Here is a 20,184-nt window from a genome sequence, read left to right as displayed (position 1 = left end):
TTTTGTCTCTTACCTACATCAACAAAAAGAAATGGGGTTTTTATACAGATTTGCCTCTGATCTCCATATAACTTAGCACATTTTATGAGGCTTCTGGCTACAACATCAAATAACGGTTTTATTAGGGTCTTAATCAGGAGGAGATCTATGACCCAGTCTTCCTGATGAAGACTTATTATGAGCTTTATAGAGAACTCAGATTCCTGACTCATTGTATTTTAAGATAAGTACTGTATTATGGTAAAAATATAACAATGTGTATTTTTATCTTACCTACAGAGAACAAATTGCTGGTTACCAGAGGGGAGGTGGGTGTGGGCATGGGTACAACAGGGGATGGGGATTAAGGAGGGCACTTGTTGTGATGAGCACTGGGTGATGTACAGAAATGCTGAATCACTATACTGTACACCTGAAATTAATACGACACTGTGTGTTGACTAACTGGAGTTTAAATAAAAACTTAAAAAACTAAACAAAAGAATTTTAAAAAGCAAGCCTCCTCCACCCCCTCCAAGCCCAGTATATATTTTTAATTACAAATTGAAAGAATAAAAAAAACCCTCAAACAGTTCCATAAGGAGTGGCTGATGAAATTACTGAACAAGGAGGAGCCTCACAGGCAAATGTGGAAGGCAGAGCCATCACCACACCCAGGTAGTACTTGTGGTAACTGGCTTTGAACATGGCCGCTCTCTTATTTTGTTACAGGATAGAAGTCTATAGGCTGAACGCAGTGAAGGTTACTAATCAATGCCTGGAATCTTGCTCTGCAGACAGAGAAGCCAGTTTTGAGAGAAGGATATATTTTTGTTTTGTTTTGCCTTTTTTTTTTTTTTTTTGGTCAAATAAGAAGGAAACATAGCCTTGAGGGGCTTGACCATCAAGTTTAAGACACATGCAAAATGATCACAAAGAATTTTCCAAAATAACTTTGTCACTGTTGGGGGAATATCAGAAATGTGTGCGATCGTATTTCAACCCCTGTGGGGCTCAAATTATAGTTTCTGATTTACATTTTTTTGCCATTGCTGAAAACTCTAGTGCTATGACATCCAATAAAAGTTTCTTCTCAAAAGTGTAAATTTGTATCAACTTCTCCTTTTCAAATCCAATTTCGTTGGAAATAAATGTCTCATCTAATCTGTTCATCTACTCTGTTTCCCAGTTTAAAGAATTTGGGAGGGTTTTAATAATATCTTTTTTATTTCTTATGGGGAATGTTACAAAATTCTCCATGTTGAAATAACAGACATGCTGGGCAACATGGCTGCACTTTGCATCAGATGGCTTGAGATTCGGAAGCCGCTCCATGCAGGCACTCGCTGCCTTGGTGACCTTTTAACACCAAGAGGAGAAAAGTGGACAGAACATGGATGTCGTTTTCCAAATGGAAAAGTGCAAAGTTCTGTGAGAGCTCGAAATGCCATTTGTTCATCCTGACAGTTTAACCTTCCTGCCCACGTGAGCCTTTAAGTAGGCGGCAATCAATAATGCTAATCAGCAGAAATCAAACATCTTCTCCCCAAATTGACCCGAAGTCATCTCTGTGAAAGGCCGCAGCAGTGGGGATACGCTTTGGTAGGAAAGACATGATGTGGCCATGGAGCTCTCTAGAGGGTCCTACCTGTGAAGCAGACGGGGCACTTGAAGGTACCTCCCATCCCTTCGAAGCTGTGCTCTATCAGGTGGCATTGGAGTTTGGCAGGGGAGTCGAAGGTCTGGCTGCACAGTTTGCACTCGTGGTTTAGTCCTTCATCTGTTAGGGAGAATACATGAGCAGAGAAGTTGAAACCCACCGTATCTTTAATAGATGAGTGAAGTCACTATGACTGCACACTGTAAACTATTTCTGTCACCGAATAGAACTATATAGTAGCGTATATGGTTGTCGGTTATTATTTCTCATTATATATGAATTTATATCCATTTAATATGAATTTATATCCATTTAAAATATTTCTGGAATTTAACATCCAAAGAGAATCAGAAGGCAGGGTTTGTCTTGGGGTGATGCATTCTGTTAAGCTTTTAAAGTATAATTAGATGTCATTGATAAGGTATCTCTTTTTCGCTATCATGTTTTTATGGCTGTGTATTTCCAAAGTCCTAACGTAATGGACCCATAGAAAAATCGACAGCTTCTTCCTCAGGCCTCTCCTCTGGTTTACTTAGAAGGTTCTACAAGTTTCTATTTCTAACTGTAAGGTTTTTAGTGGTATTCCCACAAACTTTCTTTTTCTATTTCCAAGATGGTCAGGCAATTTTTAAATATTATTAATGCTTATGGCATATCCTGTAAGTCCTTTATTTTTTCTGCATGTACTCCCAGTTCCCCATATCTTCTCAGTTCAGTGCTCCCTCTCCTTCGTAAAACAGTTTTAATTTTATCCTGTGATCTAGACTGGCTTTCTCCAAAGGAACTTTTATGAGCCCCAAGCTCACTTTTGACTAGTCCTGGATTTTTTCTTTGATATTTTAGGGACAAGATGGTAGAAAAATATTTTGACATAATAATAATTGCTACATCACAAGTATGCTAAGAGTTTCTGTTGTTGATCAACACCCTTATTTTTATGTTGGTTTTATCCTCGTTAAAATGTTTCTGAAATTTAAAATTTAAGGATTATTCCAACTTATTTCAATTGGTAATTATAAGAAATGAAAACCAGTGGCGCTAGAATGAACAACCTCACATTTCTTTAGTGCTTTCTGTGTTTCAGACACTGTGGTTCTAAGTTCCCACAGATAGAAATTCATTTAATTTAACCATGACAATTAGGCCCATTTTATAGATGAGAAAAATGAGGCCCGGAGAGTTTAAGTGACTTTTTTTTCCGAGTCACAGGGGCAATATTTGGTGGAGCCAGAACTGAACTCCAGGCATCCTGGCCTCAAGGTCCGGGATCTTAGCAAATAGGTTCCGGCAACGATTCCCAGACGACTGCTCAGAGAGAGGAAGGACCGAGAGGCTGCGATTGAACCCAGCTTGTTATCAAGTTATACTTTTATCTTCTCCTATTTGCAGTGATCAAAAATGTTATTAAGGAACATGAGTATCAGATATTCTCGGTCTAGGGAATGAAAGGCATATTCACACCGTGGGGGCAACAAGTCTATCCTCCACACGTGGCTCCTTCTGTGCAACACCACGGGCACGTGGAAGTCCTTCACCAGCTGATATTACTGGCAACACAAAGGCTCAATTACAAAGTGAATGATTATTAGCTAACCAGGAGTAAAATCACTCTATTTGTATTCCTAATCTTTCTTCTCACACAAGTATGAGTCTTTAGAAGCAGAGGATTGGAATTTGTAAAAAGAGAAGCAAAGCACTAATTAAGCCACCCAGTACTGTCTACATTTCACAAGAGATAAAAACCTACTCTGTATTTGGGTGGCACAGTAAATTCCTTGATTATAATTATGTAAGAAGGAGTTTAATTGTGCATACTGACATGACAAGGGGTTATACAAAAAGCTTTAGGGATTATATAAGATCAAGGGGTTTTCATCTGTTCTTTTCTCTCTCTCTCTCTTTTTTTAATCCTAAAATCACCAACATTTTCCCTAATTCTAGATATTAAGAAATATCAGGAACACAATTTCTTGTAGGGAATTGGGTCAGTAAGTTGATCAACAGAAATACTTGCCAAATTTAAATGTTTTCTATTTCCTCAATGGTGCATACCTTACTTTGGTGGTAAGAAGGTAACCAAGAGTTCAAGTTTCATCTTTAAATCGTGTGTTTGGCACAAGAACCGAGATGTGGCCTATGGGTGTGAGCAGTATACACATTTGCTCCAGAATTCTTAACCTTACAATATTTGTGAAGTCACATATACGAGCCTGGCTGGCTTTCTAGGGGATAATGACTGACCGCACCACGAACACAAAGTGAATTATGCAAGTTAGAATGATCTTTAATGTGACGTTATGTTTCTCGACTTTGAGTATTTTTTTTGGAAAACTAATAGGAGAAAGATATATGTGTATGAATACAAAGAAAATGTCCTCATCAATTTTTATTTATTTCCTATCCTGAGAAAGGAGAAGCTCCACCCCAAAATATTACATACTCCAAGTTCGGTCAAGTGAATTCACAAGAAGGTGACACACAGTCATAAAGCATTTACACATTATTAGGGCAGACTTCGTTTTCATGAATCCCATACTCGGTGAAGGCACTAAGTGATAGCAATGATCATAACAACAGCTTCCAGCATTTTCAGAACTCTTTAGAGTTTAATGGTACATTTTAATATTGAAAATAACATGTTGGGAGTTCTGCCTGCCTTTCTTTTCTAAGTTACATAGAGGTCTTTTCCAACAAGTAACTTTTCCTAGCATTTCGAGGAGGACAGAAAATATATCTGAATTGTTACGCAGCAAATGGTAGATAAGCAAAAGCCAGTGTGCTCCGAGCTAGACAGGGCAAACATCTACACACTTCTTCCACCTTTATTAACTTCTCTACTCATTTTCCCCGTGCTCACACTAGCTTAGTTCCACAGGGTCGGATGGATAACGAATGAGAGAGACAGGAGGACCCACAACATGTTTACCACTGGTTGACAGAACTCATTTTGTATTTTTTTAACTGAAGAGGGGGGGCAGAGATAGTAACAGCAAACTAAGAAAACGTATTTATACTAAGAATTTCAAAGGTTTATCCTCACTCAGAGTCTCTGTTTAACTCCACTCCCATACATTCTCTACACTGTGTGGCGAAGAGCGGGTCTTAATTTTCAAAGGAGTTCTAAAAAAATCCTCAGTACTGGGAGATCTACCTTAGGTAAGCCCTGTTTCCTTTCCAAACTGAGCTTCTGTCTTCTCACTATCTGGTAGGAGGGGGTAAGCAACTGGAAAGTTGCACTGTGGTTTTAATTTAAAGTTGAGGTTCACAAGGTGCCACTATCAACACCTCCGATTTCAGGGGAACTTGAGCCTCAGGCTCTGGATTTTGCCAACAGAGCTACAACTTGCACCTTGTCTTTTTATCTCCCTTCTTCCTAAAGGTGCCAAAAGCCTAAAAATTCAATCAAAGTAACCATTTCTTCTCTCCGGAAAGGTAGCAGCTGACAGTAATTGGATAATACAGTCTGACTCATTTATTAAAAAGAGATTCTGAGTCAATTGATTTAATAACCATTACAATATTCCATTAAGGATATAATAGGCTAGTGCAGCCCCATTTTTTTTTTATTGAGTTACAGATGAGATCTATGGGTGAAATTTCTAGATTTTTCTTCCCTTTTTGCTTATCTAATCTCCAGATTTTCCACAATGAGTATAATTTGTATTTTGTAGGTGACTTTGAAAGTTAAAGACACTTTGTAGGTGACTTTGAAAGTTAAAGACAAAAAACACTACCCTCTCTAGACCCTATTAACTACAGCACTGGCATTCTGATGGCCAAAAGGTTACATGAGAAATGGGCAATAGTATGGAGGACAGAAAAACTCCAGTTCTGAACATGAGGCTGAAGAGTATTCTAGCCAAGTCCATGTGAGAGCAGGGATAAGCACAAGGAAAGGGAAAAGAAACATCGGAGTGTAGATTAGTCAACTGAATGAGAAGAATATGGAGCTTTCATTATAAACCTTCATCTTCCCAGAACAAAGAGAAAACCCCTGTTTATTGTGTGCTGGTGGAGGGGAACATGGGTGCGGCCAGCACTGTTGGTCCAAGGTCAGGAAGGGCAAGAGTGAAGCCGTCACCACTGAGAACATGTTGGAGGCCAGCGACTTCCCGTCCTGGTCAACCACTTGAAAGCATGACCAAAGATGGCGCGGGTATAATCGAGAAATAATTTCCCATGTATAGAAATTTCAGCTCAAATAATTACTTCCACTTGTTAATCTGCATTTAAGTGTGAACATAAATGTAACCAGGAATCGAGTCTACATAGAAGACACTGATGCTAACGTAAATATTTACTCCACTATTAAATGTTTCAAAGGCAAAGACTCTGAATACATCGTCGCAGTACAACCTCAGTGCTTTCGTCCGGAACGTGATGCCCATTTACAAAACTCTGTGCTATAAGAACACAATCTGCCTGTCGGAGGCCAGTTCGAAGGGGAATGATCATCGCTATCTCTCCAATTTATAAAACGTGGACCAACACAGCTATTAATCAGCCAGCTTTGTAACAGAAAAAAATAATAGTTGCCATTTGGATGCTTAAGCACAACTCAAGTTATAAGCTCCAACATGGCAACTGTTAGCTTAACAGAAGACACTGACATTTCAATATAAGCTTTAAACAAGAGAAACACTTTAAGCAGCCTCCAGACTGTGTGTCCCATGTTTATACTCCTTTTCCTTCAATAAAAACAGAAATCTAGAGCAGCTACAAGCAAATGTTCAGTGGTTGACTTACATGCAGCTGTTATCCCAGGAATCACTGGGGGCCCCCTTATATCGTCTGATCAACACTGCAGCCATTACGGAGGACCAATTTGTAACGGTTTATAAGTAGAACTCCTTCTCTTATTTACCCTCGAGACTGGCCAGAAGGGTCCTCCAGCCTCTTCCACTGCATAAATCTATAGGCTAAAGTCCAAAGATACAAACCCCTCTCGGTGCATCGTCATGGGGCGGGGGCCATACTTAAAAGCTCTGATCTGAGTGGGAGTAAACTCTGCCCTCGGAATCCAAACAGGAATCAAATACCCTGCAGTTGTAATTTTTCCAGTTCGAACGCCTATACCACTATATCCTTACATATATTTTTAAATCCAAGAAAACTATGCCCTAAACCAATTCCCAACCCCCAATCCTTTACTCTGCTTCTTCTCTTCCCTGAGTTAATTTCCAAGCACACATTTATAAGCTAAGGGTCTGAGGAGTAACAAAGGAAAGCCACACATGACAAAACTCACCCCTCGGCTACATTGGCTCACCCTAGAAACCAGGAGTAGAAAAATAGGCAGACTGTACTGTAATTTGCCAAGCACACAGCCATCGCGTCTCTCTAGGTCCATAGCGCTCAGGCCACTATGATTTGTGTTGTGTTCTATACGGCGCATACTTCACGCCCGTAACACGAACATGCAGAGGTGCTAATTTGGCAATGGAGACTATTACTTAGGGCTCGAGGTCTGCCAGTAGATCAGTCATCAAACCCCCAACGTAAGGCCGAATTTGAGAGCCCTGAATATTACGTGAACCCTTCCTTACCCTAGTGAAAAAGCCCTGCCCTTTTCCCTTGCACAATTCTACATGAAAACAAAGACGGACACTAGCTCCTTCCTGGATTTTCTCACTGCCAGTATGGCAATGTCTGCCACCGTCAGGATTTCTATGCGACACAAGAGAGAAATACGAGATACAAGCATAAGATGCACCGTAAGAGAGAAAGGGCGTTGGGGACACTAGGAGAAAACGAGCACCAGGTACCTCGACTTTGACTAGCCACACGTGCCACCCTTAGGTTCTCGAGAAAAGCAAAATGATATGCATCCCGTGCGTCTCAGCCAGAATTTTATTTCGAGGAGCCCTACAAGGTGCAAGTCTGCATTTAACTCAGTTCTTCCCTGGTTTTGGCCCATGGTCTCAAAGGCTACAATGCTTTTGGACTTTATAAGCAAAGCCACTGATACTGACACTGTTATTTCCTGTCTTGAACTTCTCATTATCAGCAGGGCTGGAGCAGGAAATGATTCAGCTGGGGTAGGCTGCATTGTACCCAGCAGATTTTAAAGAGCCCAGGGGCTGCCTGGAGCCCCATAAACATCAGCAGCTTGGAAACTAGCGGGAGGTCCAGGTGGGCCGGGATGGGAGAGGCAGGCAGTGGGATTTTAGATGCTCCGAGATGCAGTATTGCCCAATTCCTTGGCTATTATTATCGGTCGTGGGTATTAGTTATTTGAACATGCTCACATAGGAGAAAACACTGGAATACTGTTCAAACAATACATAATAAACAACACACTAAAAAGTGGCTTGCCTCCACCTGTGGGGACTCAGCAGCGATATTTTGGCACACGTCTGAAATTAGGGATGAGCATATAGACGAAAGATATCTTCAAACCTGACCAGTGTGTTGGCACCTCCACGTCGTCAGCCTTTTCTTCTCTACTTTCTTAATGGAAACATGAGCCCACAGTTGAAGCCTCAGAGAAAACATACAGTGCCAGCAAATAGCTTTAAAGTTAAAAATCTGGGCTTCAAGTGTTTTCATTTAAGAAAAAAATCAGTTTTTGGTAATGCACTGATAAAATCACTTTGAGCTCCACTCACCCCTCTCCCCAGGAAAAAGCATTCTTAACTCAGAAAAGAAGAAAGAAGCATATGTTTCTCAGTAAAAATACTGCTAGCCCTGCAAAAGGCAAGGGTAGGGAGAGGACTGCGACCAACTTAAGTCTGAAATACACCACTTCGGTCTGTTTCTGTAGAAAACAGAGTGGCTTTAAAAAGATTACCTTGCGGTCTAAAGCTTTAACTTCAGTATATGCTGCTGTGTTGTACCGGAAGGGATCCAGTTTACTTGAAGTCAATTTCCCCCCTTATTTCTGCTTACTTGAATACGTGAAAGTAACCTCTTTGCTTTTACAAAGTTTTCACCACCTAATCTTTAGTGCTGCAATGTTCTCTGCCTTGACAGCAAGTTTCTGAGCACACAAGACAGTATAAAAATTTACTTCCCTTTTGCATAATAATTAGACATACAACATGATTGGAAATAGCATGTTTCCAATTCAGTAATGCATTTCAGCTCTTGCCTTGCCTATTAAAGAGTGGTGGATGGCAGCCCAGGACATCTCAATACAAGGGAGTGCCAAGCACTGAGTTTTGGGTTATTCATCAATTTGTGCCATAAGGCAAGTTTCAGGAGGGCAAAGACTTTTGTCTGTTTGGTGCACTGATGTATGCCAAGTGCCTAAAACAGGACAGGGCTCATAGTTGGGATGCAATAAATATTTATTGATTTATGGGAAATATACACACTTAGCCAGTCCGACATCTAATTTCAATCAGAGCGAAATGCCGACACAAACACCAAAACAATATTTATTATTTATCAATTGTTTCATTTTTTCTTTTTTTTAAGAGATTACTTTTTTGTCAGAGAGAGAGAGATCGAGCACAAGCAGGGGGAGCGGCAGGTAGAGTAGGCAGAGGGAGAAGCAGACTACCCACCGAGCAAGGACCCCAATGTGGGACTCGATCCCAGGACCCTGGGATCATGACCTGAGCCGAAGGCAGACACTTAACGGACTGAGCCAAAGGCATCCCTATCAATTGTTTTAAACCTTTGCTCCGTTCCCTTGTACCTTAAGTCCCATGTGATGACACACTTGGACTAGCCAAATTTACCCTATACTGCTTGCCTTCATTATTTCCCAAAATACAATGAAAATCCTCCAGTAAATAAAGCATTAACAAAGTATAACTGTCTATTCTGCCAGTTTATCTCTGGCAAGAAACTGATGAGCCCAAACTTAGCCCCTATTTCAAGAGGAAAAGTGTTATCATGCGTTTTATATCTGAAATACAACAAAAGAACCCTGTGTAAGAAGGGATAATTACCTTTTACTTGCCCCAAGTCACAGAGAAGGCTCTGCATCACACATCCATGACCTCATAGTCATTTTTTAAATGATTTTTACTAATAGTTCGGTGTTCTTCTATTACAAAGCTCCCTTCTTTTAACTAGTTGGTTAAATCAGATGTATGCATTGATGACACTCTTTGCTTAAAATTTCTCTTGTTTGGTATTAAATACCTACTATTAATGCCCTCCCATCTGGGATGTCTGGCACTGGTGGAAGTAAGGGTATATTTACCTTCCAGTACTGTACGAAAGAAAAACACAAATTGGTAAAATCGAAAGAGGATAGTTCATGCAGCATAAACTAAATGGAAGCTGCTTTAAAGTTAAATCTATCAGGAAAACATCTTGGAGGACTGAGACAGTGCAACAGTCAATATTAATTCCGCACAGCAGTGGGCCAGCCACGGGAGCCACACGCTGGACACGGTTCTCATCAGGTATGTGTTCGTGTTACTGTTGCCGGGTTTATGGCAAGGGTCAGAGCCTTTTCTTTTGTTTACCTTCTTCTTCTTGGCATAAAGCCACTAGTTATCTGAAGGAGAAAGTCTCTAAACGCTGAAAAGCTGTTTATCTTTGCTAGAAAGCATTGCTTGCGATTGCTGATGATTTTAAAACAAAATAAAACCAAACCAAACCAAAACAAACAAAAGAAATGGAATGAGGTTCACCAACTTCTGTAAATATCATAGATCTCAACAATCATGGGGTTTTTTAGTGCCCAAAGGTTCAAGACAAGAAACTAGTCAGGCATCTCCAAAGCTAATTATCTTTCTAGGAAACTTCTATCATCGATGACTTTTTGCCAAGTCATCTAAGCTGTGGTGTTTAGACTCGGGGTTCACCACCGAAGCACAAGTTACAGGTGCGATGGGTGGGGCGCGAAGGTATAAAAGGGGCAAGGATCTCAGATCTCCGAGGGACCTTATCTCGCTCCTTCTACTTGGTGGCAGGCAGTACGCAGAAAATCCTAAGCAGCAGTGCAAAAATCACAATACCGCACATTATTTGCAAATGACTCACATTTTTATTGTTCTATTGGTGTGACCTTAGAAACTCGGCCTTGAAGAATAAAAAAAGGTAATGGCGCAATAAGTGCAATAAGATTTCTAAAAACAGTTTATTGGAAATGCGCTGTGAAACTTGAATTCTTCTAATCAAACGATGCCACCCCTTAGAGAAATTTTCCTGTGCATTATTAAAGTGATATACTGCAGTACTAGTTAGAGCTCCATAACCTTTAAATTGCCTGATTGTAATTAAGGCCACTAGTTTTATTTAGGAAGGTTGAAGGAGGCTCAATTTAAGTTGGCTTAACTAGTGTGAATTTAATGTCATGCCGCCAGAAGGCAGAGGAGCTCTCCGGCCTGGCTGTTCCATGGCACATGCAGCTGTGGGGTCATGAATTCTAAATTAAGCCCAGATTTAAAGAAACCACAGATATCAGGACATAGCTGGGTGCGCGCAAGTACGCATCCTCATGGTTGCATGTGTGCTTCATTCATTCATTCATTCATCCATCCATCCATCCATCCATCCATTGCACTGGCAGTTTTCCCATTTGGGAATCTAAATACATCTGATTATTTATCGTGTGAGTAGAAGGGGTTTATAGTTACCCTTAAAGGCATCTTTCATTGAAAGGCGGGGCTTAAGACAATGTCCAATCAGCATTAATGATTTAAAATAAAATGTGATGGTAACGAAGTTGTAAAGGCAGGAACGTTGCTCCCATTATCAAAGAAATCCTAAGAAGGAAAATTGACAGCTGGAGGAGGAGGAAACGAAGGGGACTGTTTGGACAGGGCACCAAATGGACTGCTGAACATAACATATAAACTTCGCTGAAAGGGCAGCAAATCCAGGACTGAAAACAAAAGATAAGAGAAAATGAAGGTACTCGAAGCACAGTCTAACAGATGCGAAGAGTAGCAGCAGAGAGAAAACACTTAAGGATTTGACCCATGTTCAAAATTTTACTGGATGTGAGCTCAAAAACATTCATCTCTGGATAGAATGCTGGCACTTTTCTGTAGCTCCAATGGCAATAATGATAAATGAATTTCTTTACAGCCAAGTGGCTCAAGCAGCCAACAGCGTTACCACTATATAATTAATAACAATAAGCAGTTAAAGAGAACAGCAGGTTACAACTATAAGGTGTCAAAATATATTAGCGAAGGAGAAAGCTGCAACCACACGCTTAAAAGAAAAATAAACATACGGTGTGTGAACCTATAGACACTCGCTTCGTCCACACCATACTGTGTAACTATCTACAGCAGATAAAGCTTTGATGCTTAAAGAAAAATAGAGGATGGCACGAAACTACTATAAGGTGATTAACGTCCCTCCAAAAGCAAATAACGCTCCCAAGGCTCAGAGAAATCTGAAAAGTGATATGGGAAACGTGATTGTGAGGACCCGGGAGAGTTGGCTGACCATGATTTGGCGTTATCCCTTTACTAAGAAATATTCTAATAAATACCTCCCTAAACTGTATTTGTTGGACAAGTATTTTCAAAGACCCCAGAACATTGTGCTTTTTTATGTAAAACAAAGAAGCAATAAACTAAGAATGCGTAGGGGAAAAAAATGAAAGGGTGAAATGTTATATAATTGGCTAAATGCTGGGATGTTAGATAAAGATTAGAAGGGGCCATGGAGGCGATCGAATTAACTACGGACTTGTTTAAAAGATGAGAAGACTGAGACCAGATAATAGTAACTGGCACACTCATGATGGCAAAGCGTTTGGCCATGGTCAGTATTCTCGAAGCAAACAGCACACCGTCCCACCAAACCCGCACTTAAAAAAAGTTTCCTCCCCTTTAAGTAACCATGATTTAAGTTGTGACTATCTTTCTAGATCTGCTGGTAATGTGCGATGGGTTCTTTCTATTTCCGTGCCACCCGGGCACCCCTTTGCTCCTGGATAAGACAAAGCCTGAATTTATTGCGGTCCACCTTATCTTTATCCCCTACTCCCCGACCGACTACTGTTAAAGTGTCTCTTGCCCTCGTTGAGAGTGCTCCTGTCCCTTAGAAGCGAAGCGAAGCCTTGACTAGTATGCAGCCCCTGCTGGTTATAGAAAGTTAAACTCCTTGATCTCCAGATTCTGCACAGGAGCTAGGAACACCATTCTTGGTAAAGTGCTTTGGTCTGAGTTGTCAACGTGAAAGAAACACTTGTGATTATACAACCCATGGTGGAGAAGGCATCCATGGCTGAATGCTGATGTTTTCTCTCAATGGCCAATAACCTATTGATTTGATTAAACTGTCACCTGAAACCCTGTGGAGACTGGGCTTAAGCTTTCCTTTATGGAATTACAATTATTCAGAAACAAAGACTGATTTCTTTTTCTTTTTTTAAGGTGTTATTTATTTATGAGAGAGAGAGCATGAGAGTGGGGAAGAGGGAGAAGCAGGTTCCGCTGAGCAGGGACCCTGATGTGGGACTCGATCCCAGGACCCCAGGATCAGGACCTGAGCCAAAGGCAGACGCCTAGCCGACTGAGCCACCCAGGCACCCCAAAGATTGATTTCTTAATTCTGTTCTGCCTATCGTTAGTTATACTTTTTTAAGTTCCTGAATCATTCCCTGATATGGTACTAAATTGAGTGTTTGGGAAGAAACTGGAACTGCACGCATATTCCTGAGTGTGTGGCTTACTAAAAAGGTAATGCCGTAGTTACGTATGGAAAATAGGTTAGCTCAGTATGTTCCTAACCTGCTTTTCTCTCTTGGGCATCATTCTGGATACACCAGCACATCTAGGCACTATATGCTGAAGCCAAGATGCTACCGGCATACCAATGAATCATACTCATTTCTATTTCCTTCTGTCTGTTTCCTGTCGGTCAAGAGCAACATAAGTGAGAGATTATAAGTTGAGATGGGAAAAGAGAAGGAAGAGAGGGAGAGGCAGAGAGAGAGGAAGGAAGGAAGGAAGGAAGGAAGGAAGGAAGGAAGGGAGGGAAGGAGGGATGGAGGGAAGGAAATAGGGAGGGAGAAAGGGAGGGACGTCAAAGTTTATGTTGTAACAAATATTTCTGTCTTATTTCTACTTAGCTAGGAAATATAGTGAAGAAGTACAGATTCCTAGGTGTTTTGTTAGGTCAAAAACCAAAGCTAAAGACTATGAAATGGGCCTAACAAAAACCACGTATTAGCTAATAAGTGTCTCTGTTAAATGAAGAATGAGACATAATAATTAAGGATTTCTCTTTCTTAGAGAGCAATTCCTTATATTACCTTCTGCAAAGCTATTAAATATTTCTAAGACTATAATGCCAAATTATAAAGATGCTTTGGGCACAATAAATTTTTAATCCCCTATCTTTATGACAATTTTTTCTAAAATCTGAACCAGCTCATTGAAGATCTGTTCTAAAAATTTAAATATTGTATACTGTGTCAATATAAAGAAAGGCTGATAATTTTCTGACACAAAAGGAAATCTATTTAAAAAAATCACTAAAATATCTATCAGTGGCTTTGAACATTTTATGTATTTAAAAGGTCTGCTTGGCCCCTGTGTGATGTGATGCAATCAGCATAGAATTCCAATGCTGTCTTGAGCAATCTAAGTAGAAATCTGATACTCGACTATAACATTTATGTCCTTTCCAAAAATAAATCATATTTAGCTCACTTATCAAATTCATTTTTAGTAAAGAAAAATATACAAGTTCAGGATAAAAGGTGACCTATGGTGATGTCTTGGCCTTCTACTCCTCCTTTGCTTTGGAAAAGCAGAAGCAATGTTTGGTTTCTTAAAGACAGAGATTAGCATGAGAGTTCTGATATCTGACAGTCTCAAGAAAAGTAAATACTTTGTATAATACTGTAGGATAGTAACTGTTGGATGTGATAGGAGGCGAACAGTCTGACGTCAATCAGCCACGAAACTTCTCCTTTTCTGAATACTGGAGGAAAGACAGTTCCGAAATTAAAACGAGAGTGAGAAAATACAGATTAGCATTGTATGAATGTGCAAAAAGGAATAAAGGGAGGTAAATATTTTTAGCATATTTTCAACCAATCACAATAACTGAGCATGCAAAGATATTTATGTGAGAAGAATGCCCAGTAACAAAATATATTATATTCCTTGGAGGAGGAAGAGAAATTTCCTTAATTAAATATTGGTCAGCTATTTCAAAGAAATAAAATAAAATAAAATTTCAGAGAATTAGACATACCTAAGACTGTCACAATACCCTTATGTGCATTCTGAACCTCCCTAGTGTACCTATTGGCACCCCCAATACAGGTGGACACCTGAGAAATAAGAACGATGCAATCGAGTGATACCCAGGGGACCTCGAGTCTGGGCATCTGTCTTTTGAAATGAATATTAGAAGTTGTCTTAAAGTGATAACAGCAGGGAAATTCCAAATCAAAGTAGTCACTGTGGCCTTAACTCACCCGATTAGGTCTACATATTACCTCATCTACTGCAAAAGATCATACTTTGCGCTCAGGCCAACATGACTTTCAAGCACAAGAAGTTGAATGGAGTGTGTGGATTGTGTAGACAACGCGAACTCCGTCTCCACCCCCTTCTGAGAGTTCCTTAAGAAAGAGGCGCTCATCAATGCTAAGACTATTACGACGGTACATTTTCCTCTCATTACCTCTATCTGAGGATGATTATAAATCACCTCCATATAGTTATACGGCATTTTGTAATCTTCAAAATGTGTGGTCTGGGTGTATACACACTGATTCCCAGTTAATCTGCTTATAAAGGGATTGGTCTGGGTAACCCAAATCCTAAGAAGAGCCTAACTAGTTTGCTCAAAGTCATGTGGGTAGTTACTGTGGGGAGTGGGCTCCAATCTGAATCTAGGGTCCGGATTATGGGGAAAAAATAATTAAATTTCAACATGTAACCAAGTTTTCAGTTCAATCTTCTATGACAATTAGTTTATGAGGTCCCTATGCTCAGGAAGGCAGGAGAACGCCCAGCCGCTTGTGTTGATAATATGTGTTTAGTTAAGGCGGTGAATCACAGTAGGGAGAAAAATTAGAAAAATGTACCTTCCGCAGAGACCTTTCTGATTATCTTAATGGTTCATCTTAGTGCCCTTTCAAGGTTTGAGGCCAAACATTTGATGCTCTTTTCCTTTTAGGTTATTTTCAAATTCATCAAGATTGAGTTCAAAACTTGGCATTCAAAAATCTGACGAATTCTTGAAGAAATAACATATTTCAATTTTGCTGGTATGGGTTAGAAACCCGATATGATTCATTTTATTAAGTAAATCTGTTGCTGAAAACCAAAAAAAGTCATTATTTTCAAACTGCGTGAAGCAAGGCAGAGTCATTTGTTTCTCAACAAATGGTACCAGTTACAAAAGCTGTTTTCTCTTCCTCATGTGGAGATTTTCACATAGACTGTTAAATATAACTTACTGAGTTGATTTGGAAAATACCAAGAAAACCATATACTGTGCAGCTCAAATGACTGGAGCTAACAAAAGCAAACAAACCCTCCCTAGCCCCCAGAAATGTAAATAAAAAGTTAGATTTCCCTGTACTACATTTGATTGCATTAATTGATGTTTTAAAAAAATCCGTTGAAAATAAAGCCCAGCAGTAGCATTTTTCTTTCCTAAATCACAATAGCAGCACATTACAAACATTACCAAAAGGTCCCCTGGTACGATTGTAAAGTTCCACTCTGACAGTAAATGCTTGTACTGTGAGTTCTCTGCTTTCATCTCTACCCTCCCAAATATGTAAGAAAGCAGGTCACAAATGCAACCAGGCCTCTTGGCACGTTGATTAAACATTAATTTCCAACGAATACGCAGAGACGGGATGGTCAGCCACTAAATCCTGTTTCACTTATAAAAAAACCAAAATCTTAATCGAAAATAGGGTTTGAGCTCTGAAAGCAGGCGGCTTGCTACTACTGAGTCCGGTTTGTAATCCGTCCCTGTTCCACTGTCATGGAAGTTGCTTCCACCATGAAAGGAAAATTCCTGAGCCTTGTGGCATGCACTTGGTAGGCCTGGCGGACTAGCCAATGCAGACACCTACCAGCAGCGGCTTCCGCTGACTTCCGCCGCCGCGGGTCGAAGAGGTTGTCGTTATAAAAGTCACCGCAGACCTTGTCTGCAAAGCCTCCCCTCCCATGCCCCACGGTGGAGGGATTTTAGAAACTCAGGCTTTGGAATCCCTCGCTAGGGAGTGAGCTGCCCACCCCTGCCACTGACAAGCTGTTTAATCTCACCTACGTTGTGTCATCTTGCCTTTGCCCAACCCTGGGTCCAAAGGGGCCACCAAGTCCCTACCTCATGGGGCTGCGGGGGGGAAACAACCGAGATCATTTCTATTGAGTACCTAGCGCAACGCCTGGCCTATAAGTACTTGGCAAATATCAGTTATTTCTGTTACTCGGCATCAAAATATTTGCTCCATTTGTTGCAATATCTTCTATTAAGTGTTTTAACTCTTTAGACTTTGTGGATTGCTTTCGTTCCCCTGTATTTCTCCTCCCCTCCTCCAGAGAGGAAAAAGGGAGAGGGAAGAGGAAGACGAAGCAAGAGGGTGTGGGGCAGAGAGGAACACCAGCTTCAGTGTGTTTTGACAGAAGGGGGGGCGGGGGACGTCAGAGCTTCGCAGAGGTTGCTTTCTCCTCTGTGGCCAGTTCTGCTAGCTGCCCAGAGCAGTTCTGTGTCTTGTAGGACTTGAGGGGTAGACATAGGCAGAGAAGGCTCAGCAGAGGGCTGTCAGTGAGACTGCATGGCCTTCAGAACCATGGGGCTCGCCTTCCGGGCCCTCCCTGCTCCCGGCCGTTGGCAAGGGCTGTCAAGAGCATGGGTAGCCTTGGTCAGGCTCCTAGACATGTGGGATTCTTTGGGCAGATCCAGCAGAGAACATTTGTTAGTTTTTTAACATAACCCAGACACGTATGAGGAAATCTCAGCATATGGTAATGATAAACTTTAAAACAATACCCAGAAGATGTTAATGCTCTTAAATCCTCCACGTTTGAAAACCTTTTCCTCTCAAGGCATTGCCATAACAACACTGGCTATTGTTTTTCTCCTTCATCTTCTCATTTTCTTCTCCTCAGCCCAACTGTGCTTGTTGTATGTGTGTGTGGGGGGGGGAGGGGAGTGATGATTTAAATAATCTATCAGCATATTTGTTGGGATGACAGAAAATTAGTTTCCAAATGAGGAAGAATAGCACAGCTTATGTGGGAAAAACTGTCACACCATTTGCTGTTCCTCAGGCTTTAGTCCCTAGCCAAGTCTTTTCCTCTCTCCCTCAGAATTCATTTCTCCTATAAATTCCTACCCTACTTTATAGGATTCTGAGGACATTTACCACATTCTCCCCCATAGCATAAAGACATACTTTATTTCCCCTACAAAATACATTCCTTCTTGATTATCCTTCTTATCACTTACAAGGTTTCTTCTCAAGACAACTGTTTTCTCATTGTTGTTGAATGATGAATGGAAGGAAGGAGACAAGAAAGAAAGGGGGAGATTGAGGGAGGTAGGAAGGAGCCAGATGTGGGAAGCCACAGCCAGACGTGGCTGTGAGGGTTTTCAAGTCCACCTCTGGCCTGGACAGGAGTAGATTGTTGGCTCTTCTTTGTATCCCCAAACAATCAACACGTGTGAAGGAGATCTTGTCAAATTCCTACCAGTCCTTGGCCAGCGACATGCCTCTTGCCTAGCTTTCATACTTTTGATCAGTCCAAAGGTTACAAAATAAAAGCAATTGTGTGTTGAGCCCTCTCCTCTATACTTATTTCTATCTAAAACATAATAATGTTTTCCCCTTTTCTAGTGGGGCCTACTTATTGCCTGCTAGTGTTCTGGTCAACTTCATTTTCTCTTGACAAGTAGAAAAATGATGGTTGGGCGCTGCCCTCTACATTCTAAGGCTGCTACCGTTTTCCAGGTGTGGGCCTCTGCTAGGTGCTCCCTACACATTTCCCTTTTTCTTTTCTTTTCTTTTTTTTTTTTTTACATTTTTAAGTTTCCAGTAGAAAGAATGGAATAAAAAGAATGATCATAATAAGTACTTACAATGCTGCTGCACTGCACACCCTGTCGCTACTAATTTGGGGGCAATCCCAGTTTTCTTTCTTTAGAATGCTACCTCCCTGGAACGTCTAGAAATCAGAATATATCAAAAGTCACTGAGTTTAAAAAAATTCTGAGGACTAGTCTGATTTTAAAAACAGAATTAATGGCTTCCAGGGAAAATAGATTTCAAAACTTGAGGGTGAAATATCTGCTTTGGGCATGGGCCCTACACTAGCCCTTCAAGACCTTCGCCCTCCTACCCAAGTGGCATAAGAGCTGACCCGCTGTGCTCAGGAGAAGGGACACCCCTGGTCAGCTGGTGAACAATGAGTGGACAAGAAGCAGGTGCACAGCGCCCTGTGTGCCAATGTGATGCTTTCCCTTGTCTTAAGGGGCTAACCTCCCATCCATTAGCCTTTCCAACTCCCACTTTCCCAGGCACAGGCTTGGTCTTCTCATTAGCAATGAATTCCCCGCCTCTGCGAGGAGCACAGATGTCAGGCGAGCCTGACCCAATATCTGGCTGATCAGATGCTGTTTACTTTCCTAAGCCCGAGGTTTTAGTGCATCTTGAGATGAGGCGGTGGGATTCTTCTCTGGCCCTCCTCGTTGGGGGGAAGCAATGGAATGCACAAAAGACCCGCGAATGGCCAGAGCCCCCAGCCACAAATCTGTGTTAGGCAAGGGCTGCTGCCTTCCACGGGAAGCCTCCCTGAAGGACAAAGGGTCCAGACTGCTTGTCCGCAAACAAAATCTGCAGGAGGCTCTGGCCCCCTGAAACAACCAGGCCTGCATTGGCATATCCTGCCCAGGGCAAACGGCCCACTCTCCGGTCCTCTGCAGAAACGTTCTTTGTACAGAATTCAATAAGAAAGTGCGTGCATGCCTACGTATGTGCATACATACATACAAATATGAAATGAATCTCTTTAATAATTTGAAGAAATCATCTCAGCTCATAGATGAGGCAGTCGTTAGGGGCCCATGACAAAGAGGCCTTTGGGTTTTCTCTTTACCTTTGATCTACATTATAAAATGTTAATGCCCACCCCAGCAGAGCTCCTTCCAGAAACACACCCTTTCTCGAAAGCCTTACCCCTGCTCGCTGCAACTTCCACTCAGGCTCTCCATCCCTGGTGAAGTGCTGACTTTGAGCTCATGCCCAGGAGCGCTGATGTTTTTAAACAGGGCTAAGCTCAACGGCTAAATAGAATTTATTGATGATAAAGAGCACAGCGGAGATTAAATTGTGGCAGTTTAATAATAAACACACTCCCATCCTCTGCATCTTGACATTATGCATAGACCTGGCATATGAAACTTAACTCCAAGTGTTTTGTCTATAGCAGGGACTAAGGGGTGGGGGGAGTGTCCACAGAACCTATAATTTTGTGTTGATTAGGTAGGAAAGAACCACAAGCACATATTTTGATATCTCTATTAACAGCCTGTTCATGTCGAACTGCAAAACTTGGTTGTACTTCTTTCACCATCTTTGCCCAAGACAGACCAGTAAACACAATTCCTCTCTCTATAATTAGCCTTTTCTCTGAGGGCCCTGA

At 41.2% G+C, this 20,184-nt stretch overlaps 1 protein-coding gene across 4 annotated transcripts in view; it reads right to left on the bottom strand.

Annotated features, from left to right (window-relative positions):
- ZNF521 (zinc finger protein 521) overlaps positions 1-20,184 on the bottom strand; it is a 274,293-nt gene that overhangs the window by 27,473 nt on the left and 226,636 nt on the right. For all 4 annotated transcript variants that reach the window (XM_045781967.2, XM_045781964.2, XM_045781966.2 and 1 more), the window contains one exon: positions 1,628-1,759. In XM_045781967.2, the coding sequence (XP_045637923.1) occupies positions 1,628-1,759 (132 nt within the window). The remainder of the gene's footprint in view (positions 1-1,627; positions 1,760-20,184) is intronic.

This window comes from Ursus americanus, chromosome 19 (assembly GCF_024610735.1).
Source record: "Ursus americanus isolate L20-20 chromosome 19, mUrsAme1.1.p, whole genome shotgun sequence".
NCBI classification, from domain to species: Eukaryota; Metazoa; Chordata; class Mammalia; order Carnivora; family Ursidae; genus Ursus; species Ursus americanus.
The sequence above is the reverse complement of the archived record's forward strand: the minus strand, read 5'-3'. Positions and strand labels throughout refer to the sequence as shown.